Source organism: Rhinoraja longicauda, chromosome 12 (genome assembly GCF_053455715.1).
Source record: "Rhinoraja longicauda isolate Sanriku21f chromosome 12, sRhiLon1.1, whole genome shotgun sequence".
In the NCBI taxonomy this organism is placed as follows: domain Eukaryota; kingdom Metazoa; phylum Chordata; class Chondrichthyes; order Rajiformes; family Arhynchobatidae; genus Rhinoraja; species Rhinoraja longicauda.
This window is the reverse complement of record NC_135964.1, coordinates 10,009,447-10,027,787: the sequence shown is the minus strand read 5'-3', so window position 1 is coordinate 10,027,787 and position 18,341 is coordinate 10,009,447. Positions and strand designations below refer to the sequence as shown.

Below are 18,341 nucleotides of genomic sequence, written 5' to 3'. Positions count from 1 at the left end.
TCAAGCCGGCCCATTTGGACCAGGACCTCCCTGTGTCGGTGGCCCAGCCGCCGTAGCCTATGGCCGCCCCCCTGGTGCCGCCAGCGGCGCCTTGTTTGCCACCCCTCAGCCCCCCGCCGCCTATGGTTGGGCCCGGGCCCCCGTTCCCGATCAAGCGCTCTCCGTCGCCTATGCCCTCCGCTTCCGGGGCCCCTCCGGCGGCGGCGACCTCCCCGCCTCCCGTCACATTGGCGGTGTCGGTTTCCCCCCTCCGTTCGCGTTCCGGGAGGGAGGTCCGGGCACCCGTGAGGTACGGTTTCGAGGGTTCTGGGGGGGGTCATGTAGGGACATACGGATTAGCGGGGGGGTCTTGAACCCTCGGTTGGGCTAACGAGTCACGAGATGCGGGAGCGCAGGGTATAGTTGTGTCTGGCGACCAGCTGGAGAGATGAGATTAGATTGTATTGGCTAGTTAAGTAGTGTGTGTCCAAAGTAAGCAGTTGCAGTTTTGTTACGGTTACCTACGAATAAAGACCTTTGAACAATAACGCTCGTTTTGGACTCACTACAACATCGTATAACTTCTCATCCATTTCTCCTGGAAACCAAATTAATGGAACAGGAAGGTAGTATCATATTGAGCTTACTGATAAAATATTTAAAACATGTTTAAAAGCAAGATTTTATTATTATTGACAATAATTCTGGTTGTCTTGGATGCCATGTATATAACTATGAAGGCATAAGTTGTGAAATGTTTTGTTAGTACAGATCTAATAGCTATGCATCCTTTATTATCCATGTATATTACAGATTTAGATGCAATTGATATGTGAAATGCCTCTAATTGATCAAATATTTTGACAAACAGACAGCAGTATTTTGCCTATAATTGATTTGGCAGCCTAAATTCAGAAGATTTTACAGTTAGCTGATTGATTAGATTACTTAAATGGATTATATTGAAGTATGTTTTAAATTATTTTTTGGTTTCTTGCTCTTAAAATTATAAATGTCTTTTGCAGCCAAAATGGTCATATATGAAATGCCATGGATTATGAACGGTAAGAATCTTAACACAAATTGAATGATTAACTTTGTACAGATGGACACTGATCATTGCATAAAGAAAATTATTTTTTCTGCAGCTGCTTGGAAAATTGTGAAAACGTGGTTAGGACCGGATGCCTTAAACCTACTGAAATTTGCCAACAAAACTGATGTGCAGGAATATATAAACGTTGAATATTTGCCGGCGCACATGGGAGGAATTGTAAGTTGTAACTACAAATATACATCAATGTTCGTGGTAATGAGACCATATTCTGGAATTTCAGTATTTCAAAGTGGATTGAAGATTTTTTTTTTTAAAGCTCATCTAAGAGGATTTGATGGAGCTGATAATCTTGTGTGAAGTAGATCTGAATTACAAGTGCACTGAATTCTTCGCAAGTTAAGGTGACCAGAGTTGAGTGCGTTCCAATAGTCAACCGAGGTTGGGGCTAGCAGTGTATTCAAAATCCATGTATCCAGTGTAGCAAAATCCATGTATCCTGTAAAATCCTCTCCATTAGCTTCCCAGCCACTGATGTGAGGCTCGCCAGCCTTTTATTTCACCGGATTCTTTCTGTAAGCAGTTGTTAGTCTGTTTACAGAATATTGCATTTTACAGGATACATGGATTTTTGTCAGGCAAGTGATTAAACGGTAGGATGATTCAGTAGATTAAAATGCATGGGAACATTGGTCGTTTGGATTCAGAACTGGCTTACTCATAGAACACATGGATGTCGTGGAGGGGTATTATTCTGGGTGGAGATATACAGAACACTACAGAACATGAATGGGCCCTTCGGCCCACTATCTGTGAACGTGATGCCGACCATTTCTTGTATGCCTTCACATTATCCTTATCCCTTCATACCCTGCATTTGCCTATCCAAAAGTCTTTTAAATGCTATATCATATCTGCCTCAACATTGCGTGCACTCACTAAACTCAGTGTATTAAAAAAAATCATTCCAAAAAAAAAGATCAGTCTGAAGAAGGGTCTCGACCCGAAACATCACCTATTCCTTCTCTCCAGAGATGCTGCCTGTTCCGCTGAGTTACTCCAGCATTTTGTGTCTACCTTCAAAACAAAACATGTCTCGCGCATCTCCTTGAAATTTTGCCCCTCTCGACTTAAAGATATGCCCTCGATTATTTGATTTTTTCCATCCTGGGAAAGAAGGTTCTGACTGTTTACCCTATCTATGTCTCTCGTAATATCACATACTTCTATCAAGTCTCCCCGTAACCTCTGGTAGTCCAAATAAAACATTCCAAGTCTGTCCAACCACTCTATGTAGCTAGTATTCCCTAATCCAGGCACATTGTGGTAAACTGCCTATGGACCCTTTCCAAAACCTCCACATCCTTCTCGTAATGAGGCCACCAGTACTGCACACAATACCCCAGATTTGGCCCAACTGAAGTCCAAAAAGCTGCATCATGACTTCCTGGCTCTTATACTCTGTGCCCTGACCAATGAAAGCAAGCATACCATTTGCTTCTTGATCACTCTATCGTCCTGTGTTGTTACTCTCATGCTCTTAAGGGTCATGCCATTAATTGTATATTTTCTCCATTAGTGCAACATCTCACACTTGCTTGGATTATACTCCATCTAACATTTCTCCACCCATTTCTGTAGCTGATCCATATCCCGCTGTGCTCTTTATCAGCCTTCCTCTCAGTCTGCGAACACAGCAATCTTAGTATCATCAGCAAACTTACTAACCAACCTGTCAATGTTTACATCCAAGTAACGGAGGTCCCACCACAGATCTGTGCAGAACTTCATTCCGACATGAATATTGTCCTTCCACCACAATCTTCTGTCCTCTCAGTAAACCAGTTCTGAATCCATATGAACAAGTCACTGTTAATCCCATGCATCTTAATCTGCTCGATAAACCTACCATGGAGAACTTTATCAAAAGCTTTACTAAAATCCATTTAGACAACAACCACATCCCTCGTCGATCATTCTTGTCGCCACCACAAAAAGCTCGATCAAATTAAAAATAGATGACCTGCCGCATACAAAGCCATTGTATGACTGTCCCTAAATAACCTATTCTCTTCAAAATGGGAGTAAATCCTATCCTGGAATCCTCGCCACTCCCCTACCTGATGTGAAGGTCGGTGGCCGAGAATTCTCTGGATTCTTTCTACTTAAACAAGGGAACAATATTAGCTACGCTCAACGACTTCGCTGGTGTCTGGAGAAAACGCAAAGATCTTTGTCAAGTCTCCGGCTATCTCCGGATCGCTTCTCTCAATAACCTGGGATAGATCCTATCAGCCCTGGGGATGAATCCACTTTAATGCTCTTCAAGAACCCAAAAACCACCACCTTCATAATTTCAAATTATCCTTGCACATTAGTATTCTCCCCACTGATCCTATTGTCCTCCTTGTCCTTCTCCAAGGTGAAAACTGATGCAAAATTCTAATTTAATAGCGCACCTAAATCCCTGACTCCAAGCACAAATTTCACTTTTGTACTTGAGCTGTTCTACCTTCTCCCTGGTTAGCCTCTTTCTTTTAATGTAGGTATAAAAAGCTTTAATCTGATCCCCAAAGCCATGTTGTGGCCCCTTTTGGCCCTTCAAATACTTGATTTATTTCCTCCTTGCTTTATATTCCTCAAAAACCCTGTCTGAGTTCATAAACCTTAAACCTTACATGGGCTTCTTTTTCCATTTTGACCAAATTTATTACCTCTGGTCATTCAGGGTTCCCTTAATTTGTCATCCTCTTCCCTCCTCCTTGCTGAAACATGCTGATCCTAAACTTTGATCAACTAGACTTTAAACGACTGCCACATGCCAAAGACCACTGTTCCTAATGTACTCTCCTAATCTCCTGCTGGACTCTACATTTATGATGGTTACATGATCTTGTGTTGCCTGCAAATGGGCAAGTCAAATTATTTCCCAATTTTGCACTTTAAAACTAAAATTAAATTGGGATATCTTAATTATTGATTTAGCAGATATTCTGGGTATCATTGGCCTATTTAGTAAAAATTCAATGTATTTTAATGGCAAGCTTATTCATGGAGTGTATTTCTTTTTCTCTACCAGTTATGAGCTGGATTTGTTTTTAGCTATCATCTAGTTCGAAGCGTGTACTTTCAAAATATGAGCACTAGCTGTTTTATCTGTTTCGTGTTTTAAAGTTTAAACTGCACTGATAATCGTTGAATTTTTAGAGATGGCTAACTCTATTACTCTGTTTATTCTTAGCAATTGAAGTCTGCAAATCTGATAAACATTTAACGACGTTATTACGATTAAATTTATTTTTAACAATAATAATTAACTATTTGGCACAGTAAATAGTGTTCTGCTTGTAATTGGAAGTCTGACGTACATGGTGTTATGACCTTACAAACACCAATTAAAAGAATAGTTTCAAGATCACATCACGCGTTAATAAGTTTAAAAAGATCGATGGAAAAATTGAGACATCAGTATCGTCTTGGCAGTTCGCAACAAATAGATTTTGAGGTGGTTAGAAGTCAGAAAATGTAGTCCAATTGGATTGGGAATTTATGAGATGGGAGGCCTGATGTAATGGGTTGGGGTAGGGACTTCAGTGAAGGCAGCAAAAAAGAGTTTGAAGTCATGTCGGTTTCGGAAGCCTTTAAGATTCAAATCCAGAGAGATAAAGCCTTTGAGAATAGATCGTTTGGAATCAAAGATGAAATGATCAGAACGGGTTGGGGCTGGGAGGAGAATGGACTTGGAGGAAAGTGATGAAAGAAAAGGTAGAGGGGTATTAGAATTTACGAACTGTGAAGTTTGCAATATTTGATGTGTCAAAAAAGGATTTTTTTTTTGTTGATGTATCAAAACAACAAAGAATGGTGGCACTGCAGACCTGGATAATTTTAAAGTAGAAAACTAGTGGTGTGGCGAGTAGAGCTCAAGAATGTGCACGTGTTGTCACTTTGCACTAAACCTCAGGATGTGACAAGTGACGCCAGAAACACTGGATATTTTGAACATGCCTACTTTCATGGGTGGTTTTGAACTATCCCATTTCACAATTTAACATGTAATACAGTCTTATCTCTGGTTAATTAATGTCATACAGCATGGAAACAGGCCCTTTCGTCCAACTTGCCCATGCCTTACAAGATTCCCCATCTACACTAGTCCCACCTATCGGCATTTGGCCCAGATACTTCTAAACCTTTCCAAACCATGTAGCTTTCCAAATGTCTTTTAAATTTGTTACAGTACCTGGCTCAACTACCCCTTCTGGCAACTCGTTCTATTTAACCGCCACACTCTGTGTGGAAAAAGTTGCCCCTCCTGTTCCTATCAAATCTTCCTCTTCTCACCATAGTCCTATGTCTGTTTCCTGATTCCCCTATTCTGAGTAAAAGACTGGGCATCTACTCTATCTATTCCCTTCATGATCTTGTACACTACGCACTCTACCACTACCACTACGCACTCTACCCTGACAAACTGCATCACTGAAATAAAATCTTGGCTTCAATTTAATTTTCTCAAACTCAATTGCGACAAATCTGAAATCATCATCTTTGGACCAAAAACCCTCACCAAATCCACCCACAACTTCACCCTCAATATTGATGGTTTCCCAGTATCCACCTCCCCTCACATCCGGAATCTTGGAATCATCCTTGATCAAACCCTCTCCTTCGACAAACACATCAAACACATCACCAAGACAGCCTTCTTCCACCTCAAAAACATCGCCCGTCTTCGTCCATCCCTCTCCTCCACAGCTGCTGAAACCCTCATCCATGCCTTCATCACCTTCCGTCTGGACTACTGCAAAAGCCTCCTCTATGGTTCACCCTCAAAAATCATCAACAAACTCCAACACATCCAGAACTCCGCTGCCCGTCTACTCACCCACTCCCCGATCCGTGACCATATCACCCCCGTCCTTTACAAGCTCCACTGGCTCCCCATCCCCCAGAGAATCCAGTACAAAATCCTCCTCATGACATACAAAGCCCTCCATAACCTGGCCCCATCCTACCTGACTGACCTCCTCCACAGACACAATCCCACCCGTACCCTCTGCTCTGCTGCTGCTAACCTCCTGTCCCCCCCCCCATCCGGACCAAACTCAGATCCTGGGGGGACAGAGCTTTCTCCATCGCTGCTCCCACCCTCTGGAACTCACTACCCCAAACCGTCAGAGACTCCTCCTCACTCAAAACATCACTGAAGTCTCATCTGTTCAACACTGCTTTCAATCACTGACCGTTACGTCACCTTCTTTTTCCTTTTCTCTTCGTTTACTCATTTATCTATTTATTTTCTTTTATGTTTTAGTAAACCTTGTAAAGCGTCTTTGAGTGTTAGAAAAGCGCTATATAAATGTAATGCATTATTATTATTATTATTACACCTCTACAAGATCATCCCTCATCCTCCTGCACTCAAGGAATAAAGTCCTAGCCTTCCCAACCTCTCCCAGTAGCTCAGGCCCTCAGTTCCTGGCAACATCCTCGTAAATCTTCTATGCACCCTTTCCAGCTGAACAACATCTTTCCTATGGCAGGGTTACCAAAACTGAATGCAATACTCCAAATGTGACTTCACCACCATCTTGTACAAATGTAACATAACATCAACTAAACTCAATACTCTGATGATGGACAATGTGCTGAAATCCTTCCTGACCACCCTACCTTCCTGTGATGTCACTTTGAAGTAACCATATACCTGCACTCCTAGATCCGTCTGCTCTAAGACACTCCACCTACTACAACACTAGTGACTTCCCAAACAGGCCCTTCGACCCACCAAATCCATGCCGACAAGCAATTCCCAGACACTAGCACTGTCCTCACACTAGGGACAATTTATAATTTTTGTTTACCAAAGCCAAATAACCTACAAGCCTGTACGTATTTGGAGATTGGGAAGAAACTGGAGCACCTTGGGCAAACTCATGCGGTCACAGGGAAAACAAACTTCGTATAGATAGCACCCGTGGTCAGGATTGAACCCGGGTCTCTGGTCTTGCAAGGCAGCATCTCAACTGCAGTGTCACTGTGCAGCCCATTTTTTACCAAATGATTTGAATACAATGTAGTTATTAACTGAGTGGTAATTACCACCTCTAACAACATTTATACATTGTCCAATTATATCAGTCCATGGCGAGATCACCACTGGAACATTATGTACAGGTTTGTTCTTCCTAAGTAAGACTTGTAATAGAGGAAGTTCTGCAAGTTCCTCCAGCACTTTGTGTTTTGCTGACAAATAAATTTGTTTTCTATCCAAATATTTTAACCTGTATTTCTCCAGGAGTTTGATTCTCCATTACAGGTAGTTCTGCTATAATGGGTGTTTCCTTACTGTGATTTGGATATAATGTGAATGATGAATTGGGGAACACAATATGTATTTGAGCGTAAAATGGGCGTATAATGTAATTTAGATTGGGAAATAGAGAACTACAAAGGTAACTAGAAATTGGCAAGTAGGGGGAAAAGCTGTCTTGCAATAAAAAACCTGTTTCCATGTAACCTTCCAGCAGTAATTATATGCCATTTTCTTTTAGGAGCACCTGTTAACCATTGAAATTGACCAGCGATTGCTTCTATTGACAGGTGCAATGATACTTGCAGTAACAAAAATTAATCTGTAGCTATTAAAAAGACCTTTATTTTTTAAAACCCTGCAGGGAAAAATGCTTTGTAATAACAAGTTTAGGTTTAGGTCAAGCTCGCTTGCTCCTTACCCCATTGACACAATTGATTTTATATATCACGGAGTTTCTTAGGAACGCAACTATCGCACTCTAGCAGAACTACCTGTACTGTGTGTATTACTAGTTCAAATTGGTTTATGGAAGAAAACTATTTCCTTTTGGGTGTTTAATTTGCAGGAAATTTGCTTTTCCAAAAAAAAAAATCTTTCCTTTGCCACATGCTGCACATTGATATAGTGGGTAGATCTACTGCCACACAGCTTTGGTGACCCCGGTTTGGTGCTGTCTGTGTGACACTTGAGCATTTCGATGCCAACCTCAGTTTCCACCCAGTGCTTGGGTTAAGATGTGCTGATTTTTTTTTTCTTTAGGTTAATTCACTACTGTAAATCAACCCCGGTTTGCAGTTGGAATAGACTCAATTGGCCTAATGGCCTCCAATGTCATCAGAAAATATGAGATGTATAAATATGGGAGCATGGTGCTTTTTGATTTTTTTTTCATCTAAATGGATCCTCATGTAGCCATTCCTCTTTTAGGATCCTTTTAAATATAGCTATCCGCCATTACCAGATGATGATTTTCAAACGCCCCTATGTGAAAATGGCCCAATCCTAGGTGAAGATGAATTGGATGATAAAGAAAAAGGAAACGGAAACTGCAAAGAAACTGTTGATGCCAACCACAGTGAAGAATCTTTGCAGAAACCTAAAAAGGTAGAACGTTACATTTTGCTTCAATTGTTGCTTGGCTAAACCAGATAATTTCAAATCAGTGATTATTGATATTACAGGACTGTGGTCCTTTTCCCACCAATCTGAGATTTGTTTATTGCATCATTTTGTACACTTTACGATGCTTATCTTTGGGTCGATATAGTAATAATAGGTTGCTGTTAGTTAGGAAGCCAAATTGAGAACAAGCATGTGAGAAGAAATGGATGGATGAAAGTCTTCAGCATTCAGCAGTATTGGATTGTGTGACATTGGCCTCCCCAATAATTGGAAAAACTAATCCATGAATTAAATAAAAAGTGTAATTCTCTAAGACTTCTGCTTTTCAATAGCCCAAATCAAAAGGTTATCCATTAACACTTATAAACAATATATTTTCTTGTATCAATAGTTTTTCCAGAGAGATTTGGAGATTCAGAAAGATTTGAGGTCTGGTGTATAACTAGCATGTGTTGCCCCTTTTTGTTTGAAAAGGTAAGATATGGTTGAGCAGCAGTGGCCAAAAAACAAGGTCAGAGCTGAAATATTAAAAAATTGCACATGCATGGACAAATTTACATAATGAGAAGTTATGAAAACAGCAAATGATTTCATAAAGATTTATGGAGATGAAATGGTCCATATGGTCAATATGGAGAACCTTTCAGTGACTCAGACTAAAACCAAATATTTTTATAAATGTACTAAGAAAATGAATGAATGAGGATTGTGGACCTGTTAAAAGCAGTAAGATCACAACAGGGGGTAGCGAAGTGCCTGACTTAGAAGCACACTGTTCCATTTCATCTTTTAAAAACTGGTATAAAGTTCCAGCTGCAGGGAACAATGAGACAAGTCAAAAGTGGAATGTGGTGAATTTAATACACCAGAAAATGATGTTTCTAACAGCCTATATTATTTCAAGTAGACAAATCTCCCATATCGCTTCTTAATTGCAATGCCCCCAAATACATTTTGGGTCTTCCAATTTGATTCTGAGCTGAAGAAAACAGAATATTTTCTGAGCATCTCGACCTCAAAAGAAAGAAAGATTTAAATTTTAACATTTATATATTATTAAAACTTGTGTGTAGATTTAATTTTTAAAAAACACAGTGGAATGGCAGCCTTTGTTAAAGCATCTGACCTGGTGGCTTTTATTCAGTATTCAAGGTATTCAAACAATAGATTTTTTTATGATGTGTTTAATTTAACCCCACTTGCTGTAAGTAAAAATCATTTGAGCACTAATGGTTTAAAAAGTGCAATGTTCATGCATATTTGCCCAAATGGAAGACTTCTATTTTAATGTTGTTGCATTGAAATGGGGGAGGGGAGGATGAAACCATAGTAGTAGGTCAGAAATTGGAAGGAGAGATGGGAATATGGAGGTCAAGACCAATAAGTCTCAAAGGAAGGACAGGTAGGGACAGGTGAAGGAATATGATGACATTGATGGGCTGAAGTGTGTTTATCTCATTGCAAAGCGTATTGAGGAGAAAGCAGATGAACTTGGAGCCTGGATTGATGCTTGGGGCTATGATGGTGTGACCATTGTGGAAAAGTAGTTGCAGGTGGGACATGACTGGCAGCTCAATGTTTCAGGGTATCGATGTTTTGCACATTATCGAGAGGGAAGGAAAAGAGGTGGAGGAGTTGTTCTACTGGTCAACGACACTCTCACATTGGCACTCGGAGAGGATCGTCCACTGAGGAGGTATGTGTGGAGCTTGGAACTAAGAAAGGTACAAGCACTCTAGTGGGATTGTACTATAGGTCCCCCAATAGCAGGCAAGAGATAGAGGAACAGATATGTAGACAGATTATCAAAGGATGCTGAATCAAGAACCAGAGGACATAGGCTTAAGTTGAGGGAGAAAAGATTTAATAGAAACCTGAAGGGTAACTTTTTCACAAAGAGAGTGGTGGATGTATGGAACAAGCTGCCGGAGGAGGTAATTGAGGCAGGTAGTAACACAATGTTTAAGAAACATTTGGACAGGTACATGGATAGGACAGGTTTAGAGAGAGATGGTCCAAATGCAGGCAGGTAGAACTAGACACCTGAGTATCTCCGTGACCATCTCAGTTTCCACCTGGTGCTTGGGTTAAGATATGCTGATTCCTGTTCTGACTTTTATTGCTGTAAAATCATCTGAGTACATATTCATCTTGTAATGCTGTATAATTTCACCTTTTCAAAATCATTTGAATGTTGCTTCAATTGTGATATTTTTTCACTACGGTTAATTTTCTCTTAATTTGTTTTAACATTTGTCTAGAATTTTTGCATATTTATTTGTTTATGTACAGAAATAGAGCACAATTGAATGAAATGAATGACTTTGTCTTCAATTAAGGTCTGTTTGTTTTATATGCAGGTTTCCGTGGATAGTGACTGGCCAGATTTGAAGATAAAATCGCTAAAGAAACCACAAACTGTCTTTAGAGGATCATTGTTGCATATAAGGTATTTTTGCTATATTTATAGAAACATAGAAAACATAGAAAATAGGTGCAGGAGTAGGCCATTCGGCCCTTCGAGCCTGCACCGCCATTCAATATGATAATGGCTGATCATCCAGCTTAGTAACCTGTACCTGCCTTCTCTCCATACCCTCTGATCCCTTTAGACAATAGACAATAGACAATAGGTGCAGGAGTAGGCCATTCAGCCCTTCGAGCCAGCACCACCATTCAATGCGATCATGGCTGATCACTCTCAATCAGTACCCCGTTCCTGCCTTCTCCCCATACCCGCTCACTCCGCTATCCTTAAGAGCTCTATCCAGCTCTCTCTTGAAAGCATCCAACGAACTGGCCTCCACTGCCTTCTGAGGCAGAGAATTCCACACCTTCACCACTCTCTGACTGAAAAAGTTCTTCCTCATCTCCGTTCTAAATGGCCTACCCCTTATTCTTAAACTGTGGCCCCTTGTTCTGGACTCCCCCAACATTGGGAACATGTTTCCTGCCTCTAATGTGTCCAATCCCCTAATTATCTTATATGTTTCAATAAGATCCCCCCTCATCCTTCTAAATTCCAGTGTATACAAGCCTAATTGCTCCAGCCTTTCAACATACGACAGTCCCGCCATTCCGGGAATTAACCTAGTGAACCTACGCTGCACGCCCTCAATAGCAAGAATATCCTTCCTCTGTCATAACTGTATAAAAATTAAAAAATTCTGGGTAAATATTTTTAGCATAATATCTAAAGTAACCAGCACACAATTGGACCCAGATCCAAAATTAATTATACTCGGAATATTAGAATTAAATCAAACATTTAGAACAACACAAAGAAACTTTATTGATTATAGTTTAATAACAGGAAAAAAATTAATTCTAAAATTTTGGAAAGGCACTACGGCCCCCACAATCAAAATGTGGATTATAGAAATGACGGAGACCTTAAACGTGGAAAGAATCAGATTTTCCCTGTTGGACAAACAGGAATTATTCATTGGAACATGGTCTCCTTTTATTGATTACTTAAAGGGTCAGAATAGTTCAGCACAGGAACCTGACTAGCACTCGGACTAAAGAATGGATGAAATGCTATACTTTGAAATGTATGAATATATCTCGAATGAAGTTTTTGTTATTTTAATAAATTTTTCCATTCTTCTTTAACTAACTTTTTCCTTATCTTTTTTTTTTTTTTTAAATTTGTTTTTGTTTTTATTTTTCTTCTCTCTCTTCTTTCTTTACTTCATCTATTTCTTTAGCTCTATCTAGTTTAAAAAATAAAAAAAAAGGGGCAAAAGGTATTGGAGACAATATAATAATAATTGACAATATTATCAATTTAAAAATGTATGACTGTAAAGATGTAAACAGGTTATGTACCAATAAAAATTTATCTTTCAAAAAAAAAAGAATATCCTTCCTCAAATTTGGAGACCAAAACTGCACACAGTACTCCAGGTGCGGTCTCACCAGGGCCCGGTACAACTGTAGAAGGACCTCTTTGCTCCTATACTCAACTCCTCTTGTTACGAAGGCCAACATTCCATTGGCTTTCTTCACTGCCTGCTGTACCTGCATGCTTCCTTTCAGTGACTGATGCACTAGGACACCCAGATCTCGTTGAACATCCCCTCTTCCTAACTTGACACCATTCAGATAATAATCTGCCTTTCTATTCTTACTTCCAAATAGATCCTTTGATAACAAAATTAATCGACATATTGTACCATGAAGCCAGTAATTTATAGTGATTAGATCATTTTGATTGCTTGAATTAATGTATTTGGATTTGGAATTGGGTTGTCATGCAGCATGAAAATAGGCCCTTCAGCCTAACCGGCCTGTGCCGACCAAGATGCCCATCTACACACAGTCTCACCTGCCTGTGTTTGGCCCTTATCCCTCTAAACCTTTTCTTTGGGTGGTACAGTGGCATAGTGTAGAGGTGCTGCCTCACAGAGCCGGGTACGATCCTGACCATGGGGGGGCTGTGTGTGTGGATTTTGTACATTCTGGATTCCTCCCACAACCCAAAGACGTGCAGGTATGAAGGTTAGTTGGCTGTTGTAAATTGCCCCTAGTGTGTAGGATGCGGAAGTGGGATAACATAAAACTGCTGATCAATCGTTGGCATGGACTCGATGGGCCGAAGACCTTGTTTCCACGGCCTATTTCTAAACTATAAAACTAAACTCTATCCATGTCAGTGGATTACTGGCAATTGAGCATCTGTATCCTTAACTAATTTTGTTTGCTTTTAAAGTAAATTTAGAACTTAATTAAAAGAAGTGAAGGAAAAAGGCAGAGAAAATTGTGCAGTTTATAATTATAGGCATCGATGAGCAGGAAGAAAGGGACTTATGTCAGGTCTACCCTTAACCTCTGGCATTCCAGAGAAAACAATCCAAGTTTGTACAACTTCTCCTTGTAGCTACGGCCACCTAATCCAGGTAGTATTCTGGTAAACCACTTCTGTTTTCTCTCCAAAGCCTCCGCATCCTTCCTGTAATGGAGTAACCAGAAATGCCTGCAGTACTCCAAATGCTGCCTAACCAAAGTCGTAGAGCTGCATCATGACTTCCTAACTGAAGTCCCAATGCCCCAACCATTGAAGGCAGGCATACCATACACCTTCTTCGCCACTCTTTGTTTGTTCCCACTTTCAAGGAATTTTGGATATAGACCTCAAGAGTCCTCTGCATATCAATGCTGTTAAAGGGTCTTGCCATCTACCATATATATATCTCCCTTACATTCGACCTCGCAGAGCAACAACTCACACATTTTTGGGTTAAGCTCCATCAGTCATTTCTCCACCATTTCTCTAGCTGATCTATATCCCTCTGAATTTTTTGACAGCCACCTTTGCTGTCCACAAACTCAGCAATCTTGGTGTCTTCTGCAATCTTACTAACCAGCCCATCTACCTCCTTATACCTACCCCTTGACCATGACTGCTCAGTTAATCACCAAGCCATCATCTCCCAAACAGTTTCCGATCTCAGCACCTTTGACCTACCACAGCCTCCAAACTTATTGCTCGACAGACCTGCTCTGCCCACTTCTATCTCCTTCCCAGAATCCATTAGCAGGACTGCTTTGGCAGACCCATTGTTTTTGCCTGCTTCTACCCCACAGAACTAATCTCCAAGTACCTTGATTCCAGCATATCCACCCTTGTCCAGTCCCTTTCTACATACATCTGAGACACCTCAAATGTCCTTAACTCTTCTGTAACTTTCAATTTCTAGTTCCCCATTGATTCGTCTTTACCTTAGACGTCCAGTCCCTTTACACCTCCTCTCCCACCTGGAAGATGTTGAGGCCCTCTCTCTGTACGAGTCTGAAGAAGGGTTCCAACCCAAAGCATCATTTATCCCGTGTTCTCCAGAGAAGCCTGAGCTACTCCAACACTTTGTCTTTTCTTGTAAACCCGCATCTGCAGTTTCTTGTGTCTATTTAGTTATTAGTATCTGCTTAACATTCATGCTAGCCGCAGGAATCTTCTAACTGTTTGGAATCTGGAGCTCAGCAAGTAGGTCAGATTGGAGAATAAATTCTGTTTGAGGTCAGGTCTTTGCAATGGTCACATATACCTTTGTTGTCATGGGCAACTGCATCTACAGCAGATAGATTGGTGAGGCTGAGGTCAAGCTGAATTTTCCTTTTGTTCTATCCTGGTCGTTTTGGTGGTGGTTTCATCTTTCAGGACTTGGTTTTTAAGTTTGTTATTATGTTGACTATCAGGCGTCCTCAACTGAGAATACATTCTTTGCTCTCGTCAAACCCTTTGATAAGGTTCCTAATGGTAGGCTGCTGTGGAAGGTTAGATTGCATGTCATCCAGGGAGAACTGCCTGGATACAGAATTGGTTTCAAGGAAGGAAGCAGACAGTGTTGGTGGAAGGTTGTTTCTCAGACTGGAGGCTTGAGGCTGGAATCGGTGCTGGAGCCATTGCTGGTTGTGGCACATATCAGCAATTAATAAGTTTTAAGATGATACTAAAATAGTGGTATCATAGAAGATGGTTATCAAAAAGTACAACAGAATCTTGATCATGTGGGCTAAAGAATGGTTCATTGAGTTCAATGCAGATAAATATGAAGTGTTGTATTTTGGGGTCAAACCAGGGCAGGATCTTAACAGTGAATGTTAGGGCAGAGGGATCTAGGAGTACATGTGCACAGTTCCCTGAAAGTGGGGTTATGGGGAGATGGGATGGTAAAGAAGGCTTTTAGTATATAGGCCTTCATCAGTCAGGGTTCTTGAGTATAGATGTAGGGGTGTTATGTTACAGTTACAAAATGTTGGTGAGGCTACATTTGGAGTATTGTGTTCTGTTCTGGTCACCCTGCTGTAGGAAGGATCTCATTAAGTTGGAAAGAGTGCAGAGAGGATTTCTGATGCTGCTAGGACTTTGGCGCCGGACCTATATGGTGAGATTGACAAACAGCCTCCGTTTCCTCCAAGGAATCAAGTCCAAGGGGTTAACTTATAAAGGAGTATAAAATCATGAAGGAAATTGAATGTAGTCTTTTAACCAGTGTAGGGGAATCAAGAGGGCACAGGTTTAAGGTGTGAGAAGAAAGACTTAGCAGGAACCCGAGGGGCAACTTTTTCACTCGGAGGATAGAGGGTATATGAAATGGGCTGCCAGATTAGGTATTTGCGGCAGGCACGATAACAACATTTAAAAGACATTTGGACAGGTAGGCAGATCGGAAAGGTTTAGAAGGATATGGGCCAAATGCGGGGTAATGGGACTCGCTTAGTTGGGGAACCTTGAACGGTATGGATGGTTGTGCCAAAGGGCCTGTTTCAGTGCTCTATAGCTCTATGGTATTTAATTTTCATCCACATCTATAGCATTGACCTTAACACTATTTTCTATGAAATAAATGCTTTAGGAAAGAAAATGCATCACTGTCACCCTTTGCACAAACCGGACTGGGTAATGGTGGTGCATTTCCTTTTCAAGCGCTTTTATTTCATGGTAAATAGTATCGAGGTCAGTGTTGCAGATGCCAGCATGTGTAATCAATTTTTTGTGTCCAACATATCATACTTAGTCCCATCAGCTTGCTTTTTTTGTTTGAAATATAGTCCTGCTGAAGAAATTCACTTTGGCTCCAAAGAAAGTGGAGAAACAAAATGTTTGATAGTTCTGACCAATGTGACAAAGAGCTCTGTTGCTTTCAAGGTAAGTTCTTTTAGTTTGGCATGGAATAATGTATCATTCAGTATGATATAAAAAAAATAACTGTCTTTAAGAGATGTTTTTGCTACAGTTGCAACTAATTTCCTTAACTGTACAATAAAAGTTATTTTATTAGTTTAAAAGAATTATGGGTTCCGTTTATATACTTCCCTATATTCATTTCTAATGGACAACTATCAATTGATTCTTTAGGATAATAAGATGCCACCAGCAGGATGTTTCCTTGTCCATATCTAATCTGATGCCTTGAGATTTCAGAATCTGGAGTCAATGATGGACTCCCAGGATCAATCCCTCCTGACTTGTACCTCTTTGCCATTAACTTATGATGGACTTTTATTTGATGGTGAGGAAGGAATCTGACAAGTGGCTAGAAGAAATGATCCTGTGCAGATAACACAGATGACGATTAATATTCAACCATGTTGCATAATATGCTCCAACAGGACTTAGCCATACAAGTACTTTTAAGACAAAATACACAAGGTGCTGGACTAACTCAGCATCTCTGGAGAACATTGCTAGGTGATGTTTTGGGTCAAGATCCCTCTTCAGATTAATTGTAGTATTGTGGAGAAAGCTGGAAAAGAGGCGGGTGGCAGGAAGTCTGGAAAGTGATAGGTGACGACAGATAATGGGAGTTTTGTTGGACAGATGGGTGGACAAAGGCCAGAGATGAAAAGAAGACAAAAGGCTGTAAGATAAGGAAAGGAGTGAAATTTGAAGTCAGAAGAAGCGATAAGGGGAGGGTTGTGGGAGAAATTAGTGGAAACACGGAAGAGAGGGACGAATACAGGGGTATACACAAAATGCTGGAGTAACTCAGCAGGTCAGGCAGCATTTCTGGAGAGAAGGAATGGGTGACGTTTTGGGTTGAGACCCTTCTTCAGACTTATGTCAGGGAAGGGGGCAGGATAAAGATAGGATGTAGTCAGAGAATCACGGGGGGGAGCAGTGAGAGGATGTTGCTAAACTCTCGTCGAAGAGAGTCCTTCAAGTAGACATACCTTGAGAATTCGCAGTGGAGGGCAAGATGTGTAGGAAGAAAAACTGCAGATGCTAGTTTAAGTCGAAGGTAGACACAAAATGCTGGAGTAACTCAGCGGGTTAGGCAGCGTCTCTGGAGAGAAGGAATGGGTGATGTTTCGGGTCGAGACCCTTCTTCAGACTGATGGGGTAGGATTTGGTTGAGAGATACAGCATAGAAATAGGCCCTTCGGCCCATAGAGCACGCCGACCAATGATCACCTGCACACTAGTTATATGTTATCCCAGTTTTGCATCCAACATGCCTGGGGCAATTTACAGAAACCAATTAGCCTACATCCTGCACGTCTTTGGAATGTCGGAGGTAAGCGGAGTACCCAGAGCAAGCCCATGCGGTCACAGGGAGTCCCTGAAGACCGTGCCCATTGTCAGGATTCAACCTTGGTCTCTGGCACTGTAAGGCAGCAACTCTACCGCTGAGCCCGCTGAACAGAATTCAGTGTTCATACTGCTTGGTTGGGAGCTGCCCAAGCAGAATATGAGGTGCTGTTCCTCCAGTTTGCTCTGTCCTCAATTTGACACTACAGGCGGTGCAGGGCAGAAAGATCGGAATGGCAATGGGAGGGGAATTAAAATGATTAGATTGATTGATTGAAAGAGACAGCATGAAAACATGTCCTTCAGCCCATTGAGTCCATGTGGCTTGATGAATTACCCGTTCACATTAGTTGTATGTTACCCCATTTCTCACCCTACAGAAAAGGGGCAATTACGAAGCCCAATTAATCTACAAGCCCTATTAACCTACAAAATGTTTAGCACCTGGGAAGTCCACAGGCCTTGGCGGGCTGAACGCAGGTTCAGTGAAACAGTTACTTCGTATACACTTGGTCTAACCGATGTAAAGGAGGCTGCATCAGGAACACCAAATGAAGTAGATGAGGTTAGAGGAGGTGCACGTGAATCTCGTCTGGAATTGATGCAGGGGTCTCTGGCTGGATGCAAGGAAGAATATATAGGAGTATGTGTTACATCTGCAATTGCAGGGGAAAGTACCTGGGGAGGGGGGGGGGAAGGTTTCGGTGGGAAGGGATGAGTGAATCAATGAGTTGCAGAATGAGTGGTCTCTACAGAAAGCTGAACAGGGATGGGGATGGGAAGATATGACCAGTGGTAGGATTCTTTTGAAGGTGGCGGAAATGTTGGAGAAT

General features: G+C 41.2%; 1 protein-coding gene across 1 annotated transcript in view; it reads left to right on the top strand.

Moving 5' to 3' along the window:
• The first annotated feature begins 1,009 nt into the window (after window positions 1-1,009).
• The window catches only part of mospd2 (motile sperm domain containing 2), a 42,983-nt gene continuing 25,651 nt past the window's right edge, over window positions 1,010-18,341 (top strand). Inside the window, exons 1-5 of the mRNA XM_078408997.1 lie at window positions 1,010-1,043; window positions 1,128-1,252; window positions 8,280-8,456; window positions 10,835-10,923; window positions 16,029-16,125. Coding sequence (XP_078265123.1) covers window positions 1,010-1,043; window positions 1,128-1,252; window positions 8,280-8,456; window positions 10,835-10,923; window positions 16,029-16,125 — 522 coding nt within the window. The remainder of the gene's footprint in view (window positions 1,044-1,127; window positions 1,253-8,279; window positions 8,457-10,834; window positions 10,924-16,028; window positions 16,126-18,341) is intronic.